Consider the following 20,786-nt stretch of genomic DNA (forward strand, 5'->3'; position numbering starts at 1 on the left):
TCCTAGAGCATTTCCTTCCAGTCCTTAACCTAGAAGTATTAAAAAAGAAAAAAAGGAGAAAGAAAGAAAGAAAGAAAGAAAGAAAGAAAGAAAGAAAGAAAGAAAGAAAGGAAGGAAGGAAGGAAGGAAGGAAGGAAGGAAGGAAGGAAGGAAGGAAGGCAAGCCCCAGGGCAAAGGACTGAGCCTTCATCCCACTGAGTCTCCATAAACAGGAAACTTGTGGTTATGAGAAACTGGAGGGAAGCTATGTTTGGGGAAAATAATGGAGACCAGGATCTTTCCAGGCAAGAAGGATAAAAAAAGATGACTTCAAATTGCTGTGTCACTGGAAGTGACTGAGTAGAAGGTGACAAATGACATTCAATGGCTCTCCAGAAGAGATTCTGGGGATAGGGGTGGAGTAAGGAGGGATGGAGAAGCCGAGACCAGCAAGAGCAGAGAGATTATTCTGGTCCTATTGGAAAGTACAATATTTCCCCTTCCTTCTTGGCTCCCTGGTCCTTCTGGTTTACCTCCTCACCCTTGTCACCTTTGCCTGTGACCTTCAGTAACTTTCAAGCCCATGGTAGAAACTTAACTAACTTTAGTTTCAAATAAGTAAATGAATAATGCATGCAGATTAGCCCCCAAAGAAGAAATGAGCAATGTGTCCATGGAGATGTGTAGGCTACAGAACTCAGAAGTCAAAGTCAGCCTTCTGGGTGGACTTGGGGAGCAGGCATTAGACCAGTGGTTCTCAACCACCAACCACTGGTGGAGACTCCTTTGGGGGCCGAAAGACTCTCTCACAGGGGGCACATATGGGACATCCTGCATATCAGATATTTACATTATGATTCACAACAGTAGCAAGATCGCAGTAATGAAGTAGCAAGGAAAATAATTGTATGGCTGGGGGGTCACCGCAGCACGAGGAACTGTGTTAGAGGGTTGCAGTGTTGGGAAGGCTGAGAACTGCTGCTGTAGTCAGAGATGACTAAGTTTCTGAGGGTTTTCAAAGGTGCAGAATCCCTCTTCTCTCTTACAGTGAGTCACAAGGGGTTCCCTCTCTCAGCTGCTCCTTTCAGATGATAAACAGTGATCATTGTGTGTTTCCAGTACCTACAGAGAAGGTGGAAAGGAACCCCAACAACAGGCAAGACCTTTGGGCAGGTGAACTCTGGGAATATCCATGTGAAAATGCACATGAGCTGGGCAGTGATGGCACACGCCTTTAATCCCAGCACTTGGGAGGCAGAGGCAGGCGGATTTCTGAGTTCGAGGCCAGCCTGGTCTACAGAGTGAGTTCCAGGACAGCCAGGGCTACACAGAGAAACCCTGTCTCAAAAAAACAAAAACAAAACAAGAACAACAATAACAAAAAACAACAACAACAAAAATGCACACAAAGGGTCACATTGCAAGAGGGAGGAAAGTTCTTTCCATGTCATGAATATTTCTCTGGACAAATGTCTGTTTCTCTTTCTTCCACATCATCCACATTATTGATTTATAAGAGGAGGGTTGGCCCCATCCCATTCTTCCAAACTAGGCCCATCTAAGAGACTCAGAGGGCTGCTTTGTTCACACATGTTATCCTCTTTCCAATAGACGTTCTATCAGCCCTGTACAAGTCACCAGACTCCAGAGTGTACCTGAAGATGGGAATCCATCCTACTTGTCACCTGAAGTTGCTAGGCATCATTAATGCTGGCTTTGGCTTTGGTAAACATTGTTGACAGAGACTTTAGGAGCTTAGCTAGACACAGGGAAGGATGAGAAGGCAGTTCTAGAATCGGGCAAAGGAGGACACCAGTAGAGACCTGGGTATCTAAACCTTACAAGCATCCCACCAGTGGTACCGGTTAAAGGACAGAATGCTGTCCCAGAATTCCAAACACCCAGAAAGCGCTCAGCAGCAGCAAGGTGAACTTTGACCCCCAAGAAAATAAGGTGGTCCCTTTTCCACCCTGGAACAATATGATACCCTAGCATGGAATGCTCTGACCCAGAAGTGCTTGGGGCTGGCTCCCCCTCATCTTTGGGTCTGAGCTCCAGTGTAATCCTCATTGACAGCTCCCCCTGTACTCTCCCTCCAAAGTCAGCCCCTACCATGACCCTGTTTCCTTGAATTCATGACACCACCACCTCCCCCCTACGCCCCCCCCCATCCAGGCTGACTCATCCTGATTTGTTTATTGCCCATACCCTGTGGTTCCACGCATGTTTCATAAATACAAGGACAGGGCCAGCCTCATTCTCCATTTCCTCTTGGAGCCGAGTTTAGCACATAGTAAGCTTGTATTCACTATGTGCTGGGTTTATGAGTAGGTGAAGGAGTGTATAGCTGACTGTGAGGTTGAAGATGGCAGAGGAGAAAGCACTGCTTATCACAAGCAGGGCCCATCTCTTCCAGCAAGAAGAGAGGTTCGTTTTTTAAGACAAGGAGGTGAGGAGAGGGAGGAGGATATCTGCACCAGTCACAAAATGCTTTTTTTTTTATGTCTTTCCTTTGTTTTTGAGAATTCCATATATGGGTGGTGTGTGTAACTCATTCCCTGCCCCATCCCATCATCCTCTGGGGCCCTGCCCCCATCCATGACCTCTCAGAGAATGACTGAGTGTACCTGCCCAATGCGAGTTGATACATCTACATACAATACAATCCCTATGGTCAAGGCTCAGGGAATATCATCAGAGAAGAGGCAAGAAATACAGGTTTGCTCGCTGTTATTGTGTTGTTGTTGTTGTTGTTATTGTTGAATATCCACTGTTTAAATATTGACATGTCTTGCTTTAGAACATCTTTCAGAACTCAGGAGTAAAAGGACAGGTTACCTCAATCTGCAGACGATGCTATCACTGTGATCCTAAAGCAAGGTGTTTTGAAGCTTAGCAAGCACTGGAGAGGCTGAGGAGAGAAGGCGACCATGACACACTCTTGGCTGGAGCCGACATTGATGGAGTCATCTTGGAGGATAGCAGCGAAACTCCTCCAAGAGTTACAAATAAAGTGATTGTCTGAGCAAGCTGTTCAACCTTGGACTACCTACCCAATGGGAATGAAATCAATCGCTCCTCACCTGTGTTCACCGCACCGTTGTTCACAATAACCAACCGCTGGACTCAACCTCAGTGGCCGCTGGTAGGCGGACAGTTAGAAAGGTTCCTCCCTCCCTTCCTCTCTCCCCTCTTCCCTTCTTATTAGCCCTCAACAAGAGAAAATTCTGTCATTAGCAACATCATGAATGGACCCAGTGAACATCATGCTAAATGGAACAAGCCAGACACAGACGGACAAATACTAATGGTCTCCCTTACACAAGGAAGAGAAAACCTAAAACTTCCAGAAGAAGGCCGTTGAGTGGTGGCAGTCAATAGCCAGGCTGGAGTCCGTGCCTAACAATAGTGTCAGTGATGCACATGTGTGTTTCTCAGCACTAGGGGAGCTGAGGCAGGAGGATGGTGAGCCCAAGAAAAGTCTGGGCTACAGTGAGAATCTGAAGCCAGGCTGACATAGAAGACCCTGTTTTACAAAAGTATGTACTATGGCTAGATGTGGTAGTGCATGCTTTTAATCCCAGCACTTGGGAGGCAGAGGCAGGCATATCTCTGTGAGTTTGAGGCCAGCCTGTTCTGCATAGCAAGTTCCAGGACAGCCAAGGATATTTAGAGAGACTCTGTCTGAAAAAAAAACAAAACACACACACACACACACACAAGTATATGCTATATCATGTACTTAGACCTTCCTAAAAAGGGCAGATCCTGTATGTTTTCTTCCCACAAACTATAATAATAACTAAAAGGTGGTGTCCTAGTTACTTTTCTGTTAGTGTATAAGACCAAGGTGACTTCATAGAAAACAAAAACAAAAACATTTAATTGGAAAACAAACAAACAAAAAAAACCATTTAATTGGGGTTAAATGGTTCAGGAGAATGAGGGTCCTTGACCATCTTGATGAAGAACATGGCAGCAGGCAGGCATGGCACTGGGAGCTCATCTCTTGAGACATAAGCAGGAGACAGAGAAACTGGGAACTGTGGGAACTCCTGAAACATCAAAGCCCACTCCCAGACACACCTCCTCCAACAGAGTGACACCCCTCCAACAAGGCCACACCTCCTAATCCTTCCCAAACATTTCCAAACATTCAAATATATGAGCCTATGGGATCATTCTCACTCAACCCACCACAGGCAGGATTTAGAAAGGTGTTTGGGAAGATGGTGTTATATGTTTACAGGCTGGAGAGATGGCTCAGCGGTTAAGAGCACTGACTGCTCTTCCAAAGGTCCTGAGTTTAATTCCCAGCAACCACATGGTGGCTCACAACCATCTCTAATGGGAACTGATGCCCTCTTCTGATGTGTGTGTAGACAGCAACCATGTACTCACAAACATAAAATTAATATTTTTTAATTGTATGTTTACCCTTAAACTCAGCAAGTTATATACATTAAATATGTATGATGTTTTATGTATCAATCATATCTTAGTACAAAAGTGATGATGGATAGAGGGTGGATGGATGGATGGATGGATGGACAGATTGATAGATGATAGACTGTAGAACAGAATGTCTTTCTATGTACAGTCAACAGAACACAGAGGACAGCTTTATCTTAACATTTGGGTGCAGAGAGAGAATATAATTAAGATGAATAAACACCCTGAGAATTATTTTCGGTTCATTTAAACTGCTGCATGAAAGATTCTTAAGGAGAAGATCTCAGGGAGTTTGGCACGCATGGTTGTTTTCTGTATCTCCTTTATCTCAGAATGCCCTAAGACCAGCCTCCAACAAGGCGGGCCACCTCTACCCTCAGCACACGCTCTCTGATTTATTGCCCTCTGTCCTGCGCTGATGGCGGTGCTAGACGTCTGTCCCTACCAGAGAGATCTACCCAGGACTGGTTCTCACTGACCCGCCTCTGTCTGGTGGAATGATTAGGTTTGTCCAACACAGCTGTTAGGCAGTCTGCAGACACTGCTCTATTCCCATAATGACTTCCACATATGTAGGGTCTAACGGCGTGGGGGAGGGGAGCCCACGAATAACGATAACACGCATTCACCTCTGCGTGTATTTAGTAAGTTCACGGCCAGCCAATGTCTCCTCACACCACTCCCCTGCTTTTCGTCTGCATCCCCTTCACTGCATGCCCTGCGAAAGAGAACAGGTGGGAAGAATCTCGGTTCAAAAGAAGCAGACGTTGCATTCCTGGTCACAGGACAGGAAAACCTACTCCTGCCTCCAAAGGCAGTATTAAAAGGCAGATTTTTTTTAAGCAAAGGAACACACTGACACCTTCTCTGGTTACATCTAGATTGTTTATGCACGTCCTGAGGAGACATTGTTAGCATTCTGTCTAAGCTCCTCCTCACAGTTATCTGGCAATAGCCAGGTAGGTCTGACCCACTATAAAAGGGGCTGCTTGCCCCCTCCTCCCTCTCTTACTCTTGCTTCCAGCTTGCTTCTCTTTTGCCCTCTTGGGCTCTTTCCCTCCTTCTCCCCTCCCCCCTCTCTCCACATGCTCATGGCCATGGCCAGCCTCTATTTCTCTACTCTATCTCTCTGCCCTTCTCTGCCTCTATTACCGTCTTAACTTCCTCCCCATGCCATATATAAACTCTATTCTATACTGTACCATTTTGTAGCTGGTCCCTCAAGGGGAAGAGATGCCTCAGCATGGGCCCACTGAGACACCCCCTTCCCCACACCTCACCACACCCCCCCACAAAACATATCGTATACCTCTTTATCTTTTTATAAACACATCAGACATTAAAGAGTTTATTTTACCTTTGTCAAGCCAGATGACAGTCAAAGGCTAGACAGGGCTAGCATGGTACCTGGAACCTGAGGCAATTCTAGATTGGCATGAAGAAGAATGGAGAGGCGGGAGGGAGACGTTTCTTCCTTTTTACAAGGTCAAGGCTACATAGCACTGCCCCGCACCCAGTCCTTCTCTTGAGGACGACGGCAGAGCCAAGACCCCCAGTATCGCTAAGCATTACTTACCAAGTAATGTAGACATGGAAATTCCACAAGTGACAAGGGCCTGGGAGAGACTGCGAGCTTTGTAACCCAGAGCTTTGTTAATTATTTACCACTCCCGACCCATCCTCCCCCAACCCATCCCCGGTAGCCAGCTGCTGGCCGGCTCCCATCGGAACTCACATTCCCATATACAAACATAAAAGGCAAATACTTCCTGAACTAAAAATAAAGAACACAGAAAAGTCTGTTTAAATCATTCATTCTTCATCGGGAAGCTAAACACGGGTGGGAGAGAAGCCTCTGACAGGCCAGGGAGCTGGCAACAGAGGGGATGCCTGCCTCCCTTTGATCCTCTGAGAACATCCCATGGGGAAAGGCAATGGGGAGATGAATGGGGCTGCAGCCAACCTTCCCCTCCCTCCAGCTGTTGCTCTCGTCTCTCCCTCTACACCGAGTGGTCCTCTAACCCTCTTCCTCTCTTTCTGTGCTTCCATTGCTGTTCTAGCAAATAAAATGTGCTAACAAAGGTGTGGCTCCGGAGGCAGAGTCCCAGCCTTGGTTCGTGAGCAGCACCCTTTCATTTGCGGCCATGTTAGGGGTTGAGCATCAGGCCTGCGGAAGTTCCTCTCCCCTCTGTCTCACGTTCATATCATCCTTTATGAATTCAGTTCACAAGTGGTCAGTGACAACCTTACAAGTCAGAATCTCCAAAACTGGGAAATGAGAAACTGTATGGATGGCTTAAAAATCATTAATTGTTACCAATATTGGGAACTTATTTTTTTTAATCACGGCAGGATTTTAAAATACATAATCATAAACAAGGTATACCTCATCGATGTATGTAACTCTCGAATGTTGGGTTTTGTGGGGGGGGGTTGTTTGTTTGTTTTTGTTTGTTTGTTTGTTTGTTTGTTTTTTGAGACAGGATCTCTCTACATGGCTCTAGCTGTCCTGAAACTCACTACTTAGACCAGGCTGTCCTCAAACTCACATAAATCCTCCTGCCTTTGCTTCTGCCTCCCAAGGGATTAAAGGTGTGTGCCTCCATATCTGGCTGCAATGCATATAACTCTGGATGCAATTAAAAACCCAAAAGCAAGCTTATAAGGCAAAAGCCCCGTAAGTGGTATATTAACATGATCACTTTGATGCAATAGATATTTAATGCAATAGACGTTGCTATTTAACTAAAACTGGATAACCATGGGCTTGTGACTATGGGGAGCCATGCGCTGGGGTGACCCCGTGAGTCAGTGTCCACAAGCCTCAGCACCACCACATGATCTGCACGTGGTGTCTGTCTGCTATCTAAGCGTCCGCTCTTATCAGCCCCATAATTGCTCTCCCCTCCCTTCCAAAGATGGACTTTAAAATTCTGTCCAGGTCATGACTTTCAGAATCTGGGGGTGGGCGGTGCACGGAAGGGAGACACACTGGCCGTTTAAGACACTGGATAAGAAAATTGCTGAAAAGGAAGGCAGGTGGGCAGCCCTAAGCATATCCACAGCTTTATCCCAAGCTTAAGATGCCAGAGTTCGCAGTGCCTGATTGTGGGGTATCTGCAGTGATGCCTAGAGCTCTCTGACCAAAGGGAAAGACTGCCACCAAGCGTGTCTAGTTGAGAAGGCGCCATCCAGAGACAGGGACTGAATTTCCAGGGACGCTGTTTTCAAAAAGCTTTGAGGTTTTTGGTTTGTTTGGTTTGTGTTTTTCAGTGGTTTTAATACGGCAGCGATGCTGGAGTTTGTCCTTCGCTGGAAATGGACAAGAAGAAAGAAAATGAAGGGGGGGGGCAAGAAAAAAAAAAGAAACAAAACAACTGATAAGTATTCTCTCCCAGCCTCACCCGCAGGGGGATGGTAGTGAAGGAAAGCTACCAGCCAAGTGTAAGCATAGCTTTTTTTTTTTCTAATATGCTAAATGTTATCATGTCTAGTATCTGACTCCAGTCAACCAAGGTCATGAACAAACAAACTAGTCTTTTTTTTAAGGGGTGTGTGTGTGTGTGTGTGTGTGTGTGTGTAGTTAGCTTGGCATTCCAATGGGAGCACTCTCCCAGGCTTTGCTACCAGCCACAGCGGACTGAACCTGAGCTGAGTTCTTGGGGGTTTGCTGCTGCCACCAGGTTCAGGGAAGAATAGTTTCAAGTCAGTTTCACTGGACTTAAAGCTGAGTGGGCTCAACAGTGTTTAGCCTGGAGTAGGGCAGAGGCCTGTGGTAGACGGGCGCTGTTCACTGAATCCACGCATTCACTAAACATTTCCAGACTTAGAAAGCAGGAGATAGTAAGGCACAGGACACAACATCTTTGGAGCTAAGCAGGTTTTAGATCTGACTTGCCCTGCTACCTGCACTGACCCTAGGACCCGGGAACCAATCTCTTCCCTGACTCTACTTGCTTGAGTCTGAGTCACTTGACCCCCTGAGCTCATTTGAAATGATGACGGCATTACCGATCTCATTGGCTGGCACCAGCCGCATCATGATCTCTCCCTGAGCTGATTGATTTCTTGCCTCTGCTCTGACCACTTCCTGCAGACATAGTCCCTCCCAGTCCAGTGGGGGGCGCTCAAGGTTCCCATCGGAGTCTGGGCTCTCATCTAAGCCCAGATCCCTCTGCCTGCAACAAGCGTTACATTCGCCATTTTCCAGCCTTACAGTGGTGTCTCTAACAACCCTTCCCTTGGACACTGCTTCCTTGAAGATACCATCTTGACCCCATGAGCTTCCCATTTTAAAAGGACGCCCTTTAAAAATGCATGCCCTCTGAAAGAGAGTGCAAGGCATATCTCTGCGAGACAAGTGTACCTCCTTAGAACCCCTTAATGTGGATGACTCTGGATCACTGCTTGGACTATGAGCTCTGTGCAAGTAGAGACCACGCCCCTCCCGCCGCAGTAAGTCTCCGTGCTTAACCGCAAGTTCAGGCGCTGTAACCTGTGACACTGCACAGTGAAAGACAGCTAGTGGACAGAAGGGTTCCATGGCATTTATGTAGCCTCGTTTGAAAGCCAGAGAGAGCATGAGAAGCCAGTGCTGGTCTGAGGTGCTGAGCTCTGGCTACTGAGTGACTCTTTAGTCCACACTCTATAGCCTTGAGACTGAGAGCACAGGCTTTTTGTTGTTGTTGTTGTTTTGGTTTTTTGTTTTTGTTTTTCTAATTATTGGGTATTTTCTTTATTTGCATTTCAAAGTTTATCCCCTTACTCATCCCCCCCACCCCCACCCCCACCCCCGCCACCCCCCACTCCCGTCACTAACGCACCCACTCCTGCTTCCTGGCCCTGGCATCCCCCCTACAATAGGGCATAGAGCCTTCACAGGACCAAAGGCCTCTCCTCCCACTGAAGACAGACTAGGCCATCCTCTGCTACATATGCAGCTAGAGCCACGAGTCCCACCATGTGTACTCTTTGGTTGGTGGTTTAGTCCCAGGGAGCTCTGGGGGTACTGGTTAGTTCATATTGTTGTTCCTCCTTTGGGGCTGCAAACCCCTTCAGCTCCTTGGGTACTTTCTCTCGCTCCTTCATTGGTGACCCTGTGCTCAGTCCAGACTGTGAACACCCACTTCTGTATTTGTCAGGCACTGGCAGAGCCTCACAGGAGACAGTTATATTAGGCTCCTGTCAGCAAGCACTTGTTGGCATCCACAATAGTGTCTGGGTTTGGTAACTGTATATGGGATGGATTCCCAGGTGGGGCAGTCATTGGATGAGGGCATGAGCTATTTTGTTGGCTGCCTATGGTGTTCCAGCCAGGGCTCAGGCAAGCCTTGTGACATGGCTTCTTTGCCCCTGTCCTTGCTGATCTAGCAGGTCTGTTGAGTTACACTCTGCCAAATCTTGTTCTGACCTGCTGCCTCGGATACCAGAAAAGAAAGCTCTAAGGCTAAGCACGCTCCCTCCCTCCTCCTCCCCGACACAGGCCAGATCCTTTAAGAACATATTGGGAAGAGGATTATTTAAAATTCCTTCTCTCAATGGGCTCTTGCCCATTGTCTGAACAACTGTTCTCATTCCTTCTCTTCCAGAAGCCCCAGCTGGTTCCTCATTGCATACCCGGGACCCCCAGACAACCTCCTCTGGTGGGCTCAGACAAAAGGCTGAGGTGGACGTGGCCACACTTCAGCCACCTTCTTGAAGGAGTGGAGGTGTGTATCCAGACGTATAACTGGAGTTAATCCACAGAACCTATACCACATTCTCCCTTACAGATGCACTTCGCTTAGCTCACAGTTCTCGCGGCGGTCTAACTGCAGAAAGATCCAGACAGGGGACCGTCTTCCCAGGGTTCTTATCCTCAGAAAACAATCCCATCTCTCCAAAATGTGCTCTCCCCAGCCCGTGTGCAGCAATATCAAGTGGTGGAACCCAACCCACAACCCTGAGGACCTAACTTTGACTCAGAAGCTACCCTCTCCCCTGGGCACACGTCCTAGACTAAGGAAACTCCAAAGGGCTTTGGTGGAAGGTTAACAGAGGAGGGGGTCTCATTCCTTGCAGTAGTCTTACCCCAGTCACAGAATGCAGCCATGAGCGGGAGCTCTGGGAGAAGATAAGCAGGGCTTTGGGATAGTTCTGTGTGGGGCCTAGTTTTCATGTCAACTCGGCATAGGCTGGAGTCCTTTGGGAAGAGGCAGCCTTTCAATTGAGAGAATGCCCCTACTGGATTGGCCAGATTTGCAAGTCTGTGGGGGCATTTTCTTGATTTATAACTGATGTGGGAGGGCCCAGCCCATGGTGGAGAGTGCCACTCCAGGGTAGGTACTCCTAGATGGTATGAGAGAGCAGGCTGAGTGTGTCATGAGGAGGAAGCCAGGAAGCCTTGTTCTTCTGTGCCCTTTACTTCAGTCTTCACTTCCCTTGCTTCTGAGCAAGTGTGAGCTGAGAGTTCTAAGCTGAAATAAACCTTAGCCACACCAAGTTGCTTTTGGTCATGGTGTTTTATCACAACAATAGAAACCTTAGCCAAGACACTTTTCTCCTAGTCATGTGACCTTGGTCATATCCATATATATATATATATATATATATATATATATATATATATATATATTAACCTGTTCCTGCCTTGTCTTTTTCTTTATCGTATGATGGCAATAGCATCCAGGCCTTAAAGAGTTAAAACATTCACAGAGCTGAACTTTGCAAAGAAGAAACAGTCATGGTTATATAGGGCTTTCTACCCGTTTGGACACTTCAATTATGTTCCTGTTAAGCTGGCAAACAGTTGTTGGTGCAGACATGGGGACATGTGTGGACATCATCAAGGAACAAGCACTATTTCCCAGAGACAGTGCAATCTGGAAATAAGTTTTCAAAATGAGTCATGAGGGAGTCTCAATGTGCAGTTAGCACAGAAAGTCCCCCTCAGCAATGTGAAATCTACAACTCTCTGTGAGGTGTGAAGAGATTCTCTTGTTATCTCTGCATTTTCTCTGAAGGCCCCAAAGAGAAAACACTGAATAGTAATTTCTTCCCTCCTCAGCGGGCTACAAAGACCGGCTGGGTAGGAACCTGTGGTGGTTTGAATATGCTTTGCCCAGGGAATGGCACTATTAAGAGGTGTGGCCTTGTTGGAGGAAGTGTGTCACTGTGGGGGTGGGCTTTGAGACCCTCCTCTGAAGTGGAAGTTTCTGGTTGTGTCATGTGATGCAAACTCATGGGGTGTTTTGCTGAGGCAGGACACATGGAAAGACATGATGTTTGGAGAGAGTATAAATAGGACTCAGCAGATTGCGACGGGGTGCTTGCATAGCTGGCCTTGCGATGCTTCATTGGTCTTGTGTCTTTGCTTTGATAAGAGAGGCACAGCAAAGGACTTCTCCTGGCATTATGGCTGGTTCTGGTCACTCCCACTGACTCGATGCTGCTGTGGCAGAAGCCTGATTCCTGCCACCACTGCTGATTTCAGTTTGGTGTCTTAACATCACTGAACTGGACTGCTGGTACCCAGACAATGGAGATTGGACACATCCCCAAAGAACTACTTCTAAACAGGTCCGCATCCCCCTGTCCTGTTTACCATCTCTTCTCCCCTACGTTTGGATGGTGGGCTAGAAAGAGGGGTTGAAGCATTTGAGAACCCCTAGTAAAATAGGTTTTGAAAAATCTAAGCCTACAAATCTAAGCTGCCTGGAAGACAGTCTTCTCTTAGCTGCCTTCTGATCAAGATGCAAAATTCTCAGCTCCTTACCATGTCTGCCTGGATGTACCTGGATGCTGCCATACTTCCTGACATGATCATAACGGACTGAACCTCTGGTTTTGTTTGTTTGTTTTTGTTTTTTTGTTTTGTTTTGGGTTTGTTTTTTGTTTTTTTGTCTTTTTGTTTTTTTGGTTTTTTGTTTTTTGTTTTTTTGTTTTTTGAGACAGGGTTTCTCTGTGTAGCCCTGGCTGTCCTGGAACTCACTCTGTAGACCAGGCTGGCCTCGAACTCAGAAATTCGCCTGCCTCTGCATCCCAAATGCTGGGATTAAAGGCATACGCCACCACGCCCGGCTGAACTGAACCTCTGAACCTGTAAGCCAGTCCTGATTAAATGTTGGCCTTATAAGAGTTGCCTTGGTCATGGTGTTATTTCAAAGCAATGGAAACTCTAAGACAGTACCAAAGCCCGCCAAATGGTACCCAGACTAATTTGTCACAAGAGTACTCAGAGAAGATGAAGAAATTCTCAAGAATGTATGCTCAAGGGATTCCTTATGACAGAGAGCACACAGCTATTCTCTGCTCCTGAGGAACTGTGGGAAGGATGAGCAAGGACTATAATGCAGCAGGGACTATAATGCAGCCAACCTCATCCTTGGACATAGCCTTCTGAAGCATCCTGACTCCCTTGGGGTGCTGTAGCACTCATGAGTCTAGTAGTGAACGTGGGGTGTATCTGGAAACATCACAAAAGGGCATATTCCAGAGAAAGAGGCAAAAGTAATGGTAGACGCTAGGAATACAACTCCAGGGACAGTCATAGGATTAAAGGAGAGCCATGGATCATAAGAGGTTAGTTAGTGGCAAGATGTATTGCCGTCAGCAACAGACAGTACCTCTGAGAAGCCCCACCCACGTGGCAGGAAAGTGTAGTGATAACATAACTAGCTCAAGGCCTTTCAGCCAAGAGAGACCGGTGAAGAGAACAGAAAGACCAAGATGGCTTCCTCCTCTTTCCCATTCTGCCTCAGCTCCAACACCTGGGAACCAAAATCAACAAAACAGACTGAAGACAAGCAAGTCAGGAAGAGTGAAGAGCCCCTCGTGAGGCTGGCTAGACCCTCCTTCTCCACTGTGAGATCTGAGAGTCGAGTTAGGGTCCAGACTCTGTAGGACAGAGGTTCCCAGCCTTCCTAATGCTAAGACCCTTTAATACAGTTCCTCATGCTGTGGTGACCCCCAACCATAACATTATTTTTGTTGCTTCTCTATAACTGTAATTTTGCTACTATTATGAATCATAATGTAAATATTTGTGTTTTTCTGATGACCATGTGTTTTAGGGGACCCCTGTGAAAGAGTCATCTGACCCCTCAAAAAGGTGGCGACACCTTTCAGTAATCACAAAAGCTTTGGTATATGCACGATAACACTTGGTTTCCTTACCTGAAGATGATTAAACTTCAGTAGTAGGGGAAAAACAAAAGCAAGCAAGCAATCAAACAAGCAAACAAAACAAGAGGAAAGGTTAAGCGTTGCCTGTTGTCAAGGTGGCCATGGCAGAGAAAATGAAACAGATTTTTGTTTGTCAATATTGGGCTGAAAGGCATTCAGAACACACTGTTAGCTTAGTTTTGTTTTTAATGCCAAAGCGTGGCTTCAGCAGGCCTGTTCTCTGTCAACAGAAGGTGCTTGGTGTCGCTGCACTGGTCTGACATAAATCCACTGTAAGATCCAAGGTTAATTTGTAAGCCCCACTCACCGGAGGACCAGGTAACTCCCTGGGATGCTGGGGGCGGTGGTTCTTGGTAAATAACAAAACCACATGGGAAATTATGGTGGCCATAAGGGTTTTCCTTAAAAGCCTCTGGCACATACATGTGTCTTAGGGCTGCTCAGCTGGGGATTCTAGGGACTCTTCCTGAGCAAAGTCCATCCTGGTCAGTATTTAATTAAAACTTGATTCAAATTTGGCTCAAAACTGTGAAACTGGTTTTTCTCAGGATTCATCATTAACATTTGGAGGCCCTAGAGAGATAAGAAAAAAAAAATTCCACCACAAGTTCTCGAGCTAGGGTCTCCATTCCAATGCCAAGGGAACACACACACACACACACACAGGGGACTAGAAAGCATTTTTTTTAATTGAGGCCTCCTTTTTGTAAGTCACAGAAGCCTTTTTTAGCCAGCTTCCTTTGACACTTCCTGCATGGTTTCTACATTATGGTTGTCGGATAAACTGTCTGGGAATGGGGAGCGCCTGAGAAGGTCTGTGCACCCCGTGGCCCAGGGGTTAATTCTGTTTATTTGGAGAGTTCAGCCAGAACCACCAGATTCTTTCTGCTGACCATGGAGCCTTAAGGACCTCCTGGTGAGACCAGGAGCTGACGTGCAAAGTTCCACGCTCAGAGAGACCCAGCTGGTCACAGGATTCCAACGTCTGGGCTGCACCACAGAGATAAGGAACTATAGAAGCACTCCAAGACACCAGAGCCCAACAGAGTTTGGATAGACGCAGAGTGGAGGAGTTGGGTGGTGAGGGGCTAGGGACAATGGGGACAACTTGAAGAGGCCCAGCCTAATGGCTTCCTAGTGTCTGGGTTGAACAAGAAAGCTGTAGAAAAAATTTCTCTTCATCAGACTGGTAGACCTCTGAAGCAGTTGTCTCTGCTTTGTGTCTTGTCTTATGTCTGGTCTATCTTCGTGTGTCACCACTCGGTGGGACTAAATTAGACGAATGAACAACAAGGCAGGTAAGAAGCTGCTGCTGCTCTTGGAAGGTCACTCCTAAAACAGCAGAGCTCTGGGGACATGGGATTCAATGACAGTAAGTGTCAGGTGCAGAGTGCAGTGCTTGGGCTGGTAGGTAGCTTCAGAAAACCCAGAGGGAAGCTGGCAGCCAGCCCTGATACAGCACAGCTGTGCTCTTGGACATTGGCGTTAATGGCTGCCCTCTCTCCTTGAAACTACAGCACTGGAGGGGGTAAGAGAAGTTCTGTTTGTTTCAAAAGTTGGATGTGGCCTCTGCAGATTTGTATCTGACTGGTCTTAAGGGTGTGAGCTTGATGGCTGTTTCTTCTGTCCACAGTTTCCCAGACTCAGGGTTTATCTCTAACTGTTCTGGCCACAGAACCTGATGTAACAGAGATTCAAATGTCTTTTGGGCATGGATAATGTTAAAGTTGTTTTATGCTATTCTACTGTATTGAAAGACTGGCTCTGGAATTGGGTTAGGATTTGCTTCAGACCCAGGCATGATTTTAAAATCTCTATGTCTGAAGTCAAGAGCTAAAACAGGAAAAAAACAAGAAAGAAAGAAAGAAAGAAAGAAAGAAAGAAAGAAAGAAAGAAAGAAAGAAAGAAAGAAAGAAAGAAAGGAAAGAAAGAAAGAAAAGAAAGGAAGGAAGGAAGGAAGGAAAGAAGGAAAGAAGGAAAGAAGGAAAGAAGGAAAGAGAAAGAAAAGAGAAAAGAAAGAGAGAAAACAGCTAAAGGGATTATTGGCTTATAAGTTTATTGGATATGGTTAAATATCTGTAATACCTGTAAGAAGTTGGCTAAAAACTCATAGGGTTGAAAATTAAGTCTGTGCATAGGAAATCTTAAAGAAACCATGTGGCATGATTCCGTTTTGGGATATAAGCAACATGTGGTGTGGTGTTTAAATAAAAATGAGCCTCATACATGCATAGAGAGTGGCACTACTAGGAGGTGTGGCCTTGGAGTGGGTGTGGTCTTGGAGGAGGAAGTGCGTCAGGGTGGGGGCAGGCCTTAAGGTCTCAGGAGCTCAAGCCAGTTCCCAGCATGCTGCTGCCTGTAGATCGATCCAATTGTAGAACTCTCAGGTCTCTCCAGCATCATGTCTGCCTGCATGCCTCAATGTTCCCCACCATGCCTGTAATGTATTAAACCTCTGAAGCTATAAGCCAATCCCAATTAAATGTTTTTCTTTATAAGAGTTGGTGTGGTCATAGTGTCTCTTCACGGTAATGGAAACCCTAATTAAGACACGTGGCTTGCCACCATATTTAAACAGCCACCATGTGGATGGTTGCCATCTTTGCTAGGTACAGTTGGAGAAGAGGGATGTTGTATGGTTTTACCGCCATTTTGATTAAGGGCAACCACGTGGTATAGACCAACCAAGAATTCAATAGGACTCCAAAGATACTTTTAAAATGGGATAGAATTTTTGTATGATAATTCCTGCCTTGCCTTAAAAACAAGATTTGTGAAAGATAGGATTTAAAAACAGTTTAATAAGGTATTAAAGCTGTACCTCTGTGAATTCATGTATAAGAACATACCTTGCTGGCAGCCAAACGTTGTAACACAAGAGTCACCCACATGATAGTGACTGTAGAGGTGTTAGACTGATTGCACTGTTGCAGCTCGGTTTTGCCTTCTACAGATAATGATTGTGCCCTGTATTTTCACTCTTGGAATTTAACCCCCCAAAAAAGTATTTTATTTTGATATTGCAAAAGAGTAGGCATTTTAAACTTCTTTAAAAAAAAAAATGTTGGAGTTTCACACAAAATGGCTATCTTTTAAGAAACTGCTTTTTGGTAGCTTTGCCCACAGTTAACATGGCTGCGACTAGTTGTTCCCCGAGACGAACCTGAACAAGGGAAGACAGGGCACTGTGTGACTTTACCCAGGTTCCGTCAGCCATGGTGCTTCAGCCGCGGTTCTGGAAATGTCTGTCAGTTTGCAGGAAACTGGAGTGTGGGTTCGCAGCCCTCTCAACCAGTTCCGTGCTGGCGTGCAGCCCGACGTGGAGACTAAGGAAAACGAAGCGGTGGCCCCGGAGTTCACCAACCGGAACCCTCGGAATCTGGAGCTCTTATGGGTAGCTCGAAAAGAACGGGGATCGTGAGTTCTGGCACAGGTTGCGAGTTGTAAAGACTCAGCATCACATAGAAGCATTTGTTGAGCATCTTAACGGCCAGGTTGTTGTTTCAGCATCCACTCGAGAATGGGCTATTAAAAAACACCTTTATAGTACCAGAAACGTGGTGGCTTGTGAGAGCATTGGGCAAGTGCTGGCACAGCGGTGCTTAGAATCAGGAATCAACTTCATGGTCTACCAGTCCACCCCGTGGGATGCGTCCTCAGACTCGATAAAACGTTTACAAAATGCCATGACAGAAACTGGCGTGATGCTTCGGGAGCCTCGAAGAATCTATGAATGAAATAGAAGTGTTAACTGTTGTTGGAAGTGTAATATAAAATTACCATCTATAGCCACCAAAAGAAAGCATCTGCATTAAAAGGAAGGAAGGAAGAAAGGAAGGAAGGAAGGAAGGAAGGAAGGAAGGAAGGAAGGAAGGAAGGAAGGAAGGAAGGAAGGAAGGAAGAAAGAAGCATTCGGAAGGAGAACTAGACTGAAAGCTTCATAGCAATAACGTGACTGAAAACTTATTTAAAGTTAGCTTCTTTCCACTTGTGTGTGCTTGTGTGGTTTCGTTGTTTTAATCAAGGGCTTAAGGTGTCCTCATTCTTGGACATGAGATGTATTTAAGGAAAGTAGTCACTATTCAAAGAACAAATTAAAGTGTTTATAACAAAAAAAAAAAAGAAACTGATTTTTAAAATATCTAAGTTCATAAGGCTTTGGGACATTTTAAACTTATAAAATATTTTATTATAATGTTTTTATTAGTATGTGATCTTCATAAATAGATCATTAAGATGTTAAAAATTAGGGCCACCATTATGGTGACCAAACATAAACATAAATGTGTGCATGTTGGGTGTTCCCACTGCAATTCATAACAATGGCAAAAATGCAGTTGTGAAGTAGCAACCAGAATTATTTTATGGTTGGGGGTCACGACCACATGGGAAACTGGGTTGAAGGGTCACAGAATTGGGAAAGTTTTGTACCACTGGCTTTAAAATGTCTCTCCTTACCTAAAGTCTATTCAGGCTAACAAAGACTGATTTTAAAATGTATGTCTAAAGCAGGGCGTGGTGGCGCACGCCTTTAATCCCAGCACTCAGGAGGCAGAGGCAGGCGGATTTCTGAGTTCAAGGCCAACCTGGTCTACAAAGTGAGTTTCAAGACAGCCAGGGCTGTACAGAGAAACCCTATCTCAAAACAACCAAGAAAAAAAAAATGTATGTCTAACCACTTTGTTCTGACTAATATTAAGTTGTCGCTATTTTGGTAAGCTGAGCCATGAGAAAACCTGTGATATTCTATAATGATCCACTACGTGAGGACCAAGAAAATAAGGTTGCCAGTCTCCCTATGGATTGTATTCATGAAAAGGTTTTTATTAAACTGTTAAGTATGATTGAGCTTTAATATGTTCAGAACTATATTTGTAGTTATGCTAAGTATTAATGTAATTAATTGCAGGCGGAAAAAAGACTTAATTTAGCTTCCTGTATATGTTTTCAAGGTACAGCTGAAAGCAAGTAACTACAAAAACAAGCAAGGGTTGTTTCACTCAGACACACGTAATAATCATCCTGAAACTTCTCAGAAACCTGCTGCATATGGCGTTTCAGATGTTTAAACCTACTGTGACAGAGACTCCCAGATCCTAGCAGTGACACCCAGAGTCTCCAAGAAGATAATGGGGCACAGCGGCAACTCCACCTGGATTGTGATAACACTAACCACTAGGAAAGACTGCCCCAATGCCTCACCTGCTGCCAGGACCTGGCCCATGTGGACAAGCAGGACACTGGAGAGTTGGCTGCCCCAACTTTGCCTAGACTTTGTTGTCAAGGTAAGGTGAGTCCCCCCATGTTCGTCCTCCCCAGGAAAGCCTCCCATCTTCTGGGCCTGGTGACTGAAGACTGATGCCATCCAGGTACCTCTTGCCCCCTTAACAGGCTAAAGTGCTAAGTCAGAAGTAAATGTCCACCCTAGTCACTGAGCCACCACTGAGGACTCAGCTGCCTCCCACTTGAGCCCCCTGGATTCCCGACACTTCAGTCCTGCCCTTCCCCCCTCCCTGCCTGCCTTCTCCTGCAGACACCTTCCATAGGCCGTTTCTACCAAGGTAAAGGAATCGTATCGTATGTCCGCCATCCAGAACCTCCACTCTTCCGACCCCTTTGCTGATGCAAGTAAGGGTCGTGACCTGCTTCCTGCTGGCACCGAGGATTATATCCATGTAAGAATTCAACAGAGAGCCGGGCGTGGTGGCGCACACCTTTAATCCCAGGAGTTGGGAGGCAGAGGCAGGTGGATTTCTGAGTTCGAGGCCAGCCTGATCTACAGAGTGAGTTCCGGACAGCCAGGGCTACACAGAGAAACCCTGTCTCGAAAAACAAAACAACAACAACAACAAAAAGAACTCAACAGAGAAACGGCAGGAAGACCCTTACCACTATCCAAGGGATCGCTGATGATTATGATAAAAAGAAACTAGTGAAGGTGTTTAAGAAGAAATTTGCCTGCAATGGTACTGTAACTGAGCATCCAGAATATGAAGAATTCAGCTACTGGGTGACTAGCACAAGAACATATGTCGGTTCCTGATAGAGACTGGACTGGCTAAGGTCAATCAGCTGAAGGTTCATGGGTTTTAAGAGCTTGTGGCTCTCTAAAGCTTAAGTGAGGATTTCCTCGCAATGAGTAGAATTTCTCTTCTGTCCCTGTCACAAGTTTAAAAACCTCACAGCTTATATAATGTAATCATTTGGGGTCCACTTTTAACTTGGACTAGTGTAACTCCTTCATGCAATAACTGAAAAAAGCCATGCTGTGTAGTCTTGAAGTCCCTCATTTAAACAGGTGAAGCAGTAAGCCCTGGCAGTGTCCACTCTGAAACAAAGCAATGACAAGGTTTCAGCCAAGCCAAGAGCCCCAAGATCACAGGAGGCTAGGTCTGAACATAGGTTCCTTCGGGCTCCCTCTACAGAGTCCCCTGCCCTAGGAGAGTGCCACCACTTGAACACCCTAGTTGACCAACAGAATGGGTAACTGCCCCAGCTATGTCACTAGATGGAGTCTCTGGCAGTAAAAAAGAAGCCCTGGTGTCTTATAGGTAGGCAGAATTCAGAAAGGGCCACCTTTGCAGCTAAGTTATGGACATCCAGCTCACCACCAGGGTGGTCTTTTTTAAGCAGATCTGTCCTAGCCAGGGGATGTTGAAACATGAACAGTGGAGCCAGCCTGGCATCAGTTAAACTTACAAGAGAACAAATGCCCAACTGGTGCCATTGGTCGTGTGGCTAGCTGTAGAGGGTTCAATTGAACATGAGCTGCTGCCCAAGGCCATGTGAAGGGACAAACTGGTCTTTTTGTTTTCTTTTCCCCTCCAGTTTTAATGTTATATAATGTTTTTAAATCTTTATTTAAATAAAGCTTGTTTCCAAAAATAAAAAATAAAAAGTAAATGCCCTCCATAGGGACAAAATGGCTACCTATAGTGACAGTTGGCATACCAGGAAAGTGGGCTCAGATTTATCAACTGGTAGATTCATTAACTGAAATTATTCTACAATACAGTAGGGCACTTGGCTTGCTTTGTGGGGATATTATGTGACTTTAAGAAAAAAAAATGTGATTTCTATACAAACCATCTGGGATTATAATCTGGCTGTTCTCGAAGGCATATTAGAAAAAGGGAAACTGAAATAAAATAAATGACTAGTGTCCCACCCGTTTCCAGCCTCCTCCTAGATAG

At 45.7% G+C, this 20,786-nt stretch overlaps 1 protein-coding gene and 1 pseudogene across 1 annotated transcript; both read left to right on the forward strand.

Annotated features, from left to right (window-relative positions):
- Positions 1 to 16,771: 16,771 nt before the first annotated feature.
- On the forward strand, positions 16,772 to 17,349 carry LOC110304083 (annotated as a pseudogene).
- Positions 17,350 to 19,172: 1,823 nt separating this feature from the next.
- Positions 19,173 to 19,686, forward strand: LOC110303991 (eukaryotic translation initiation factor 1-like). The gene is given in 3 exon segments (XM_021175240.1): positions 19,173 to 19,286; positions 19,460 to 19,589; positions 19,592 to 19,686. Coding segments are annotated over 3 exon segments (339 nt in total).
- Positions 19,687 to 20,786: the final 1,100 nt, after the last annotated feature.

This window comes from Mus caroli, chromosome 10, assembly GCF_900094665.2.
Source record: "Mus caroli chromosome 10, CAROLI_EIJ_v1.1, whole genome shotgun sequence".
In the NCBI taxonomy this organism is placed as follows: Eukaryota; Metazoa; Chordata; class Mammalia; order Rodentia; family Muridae; genus Mus; species Mus caroli.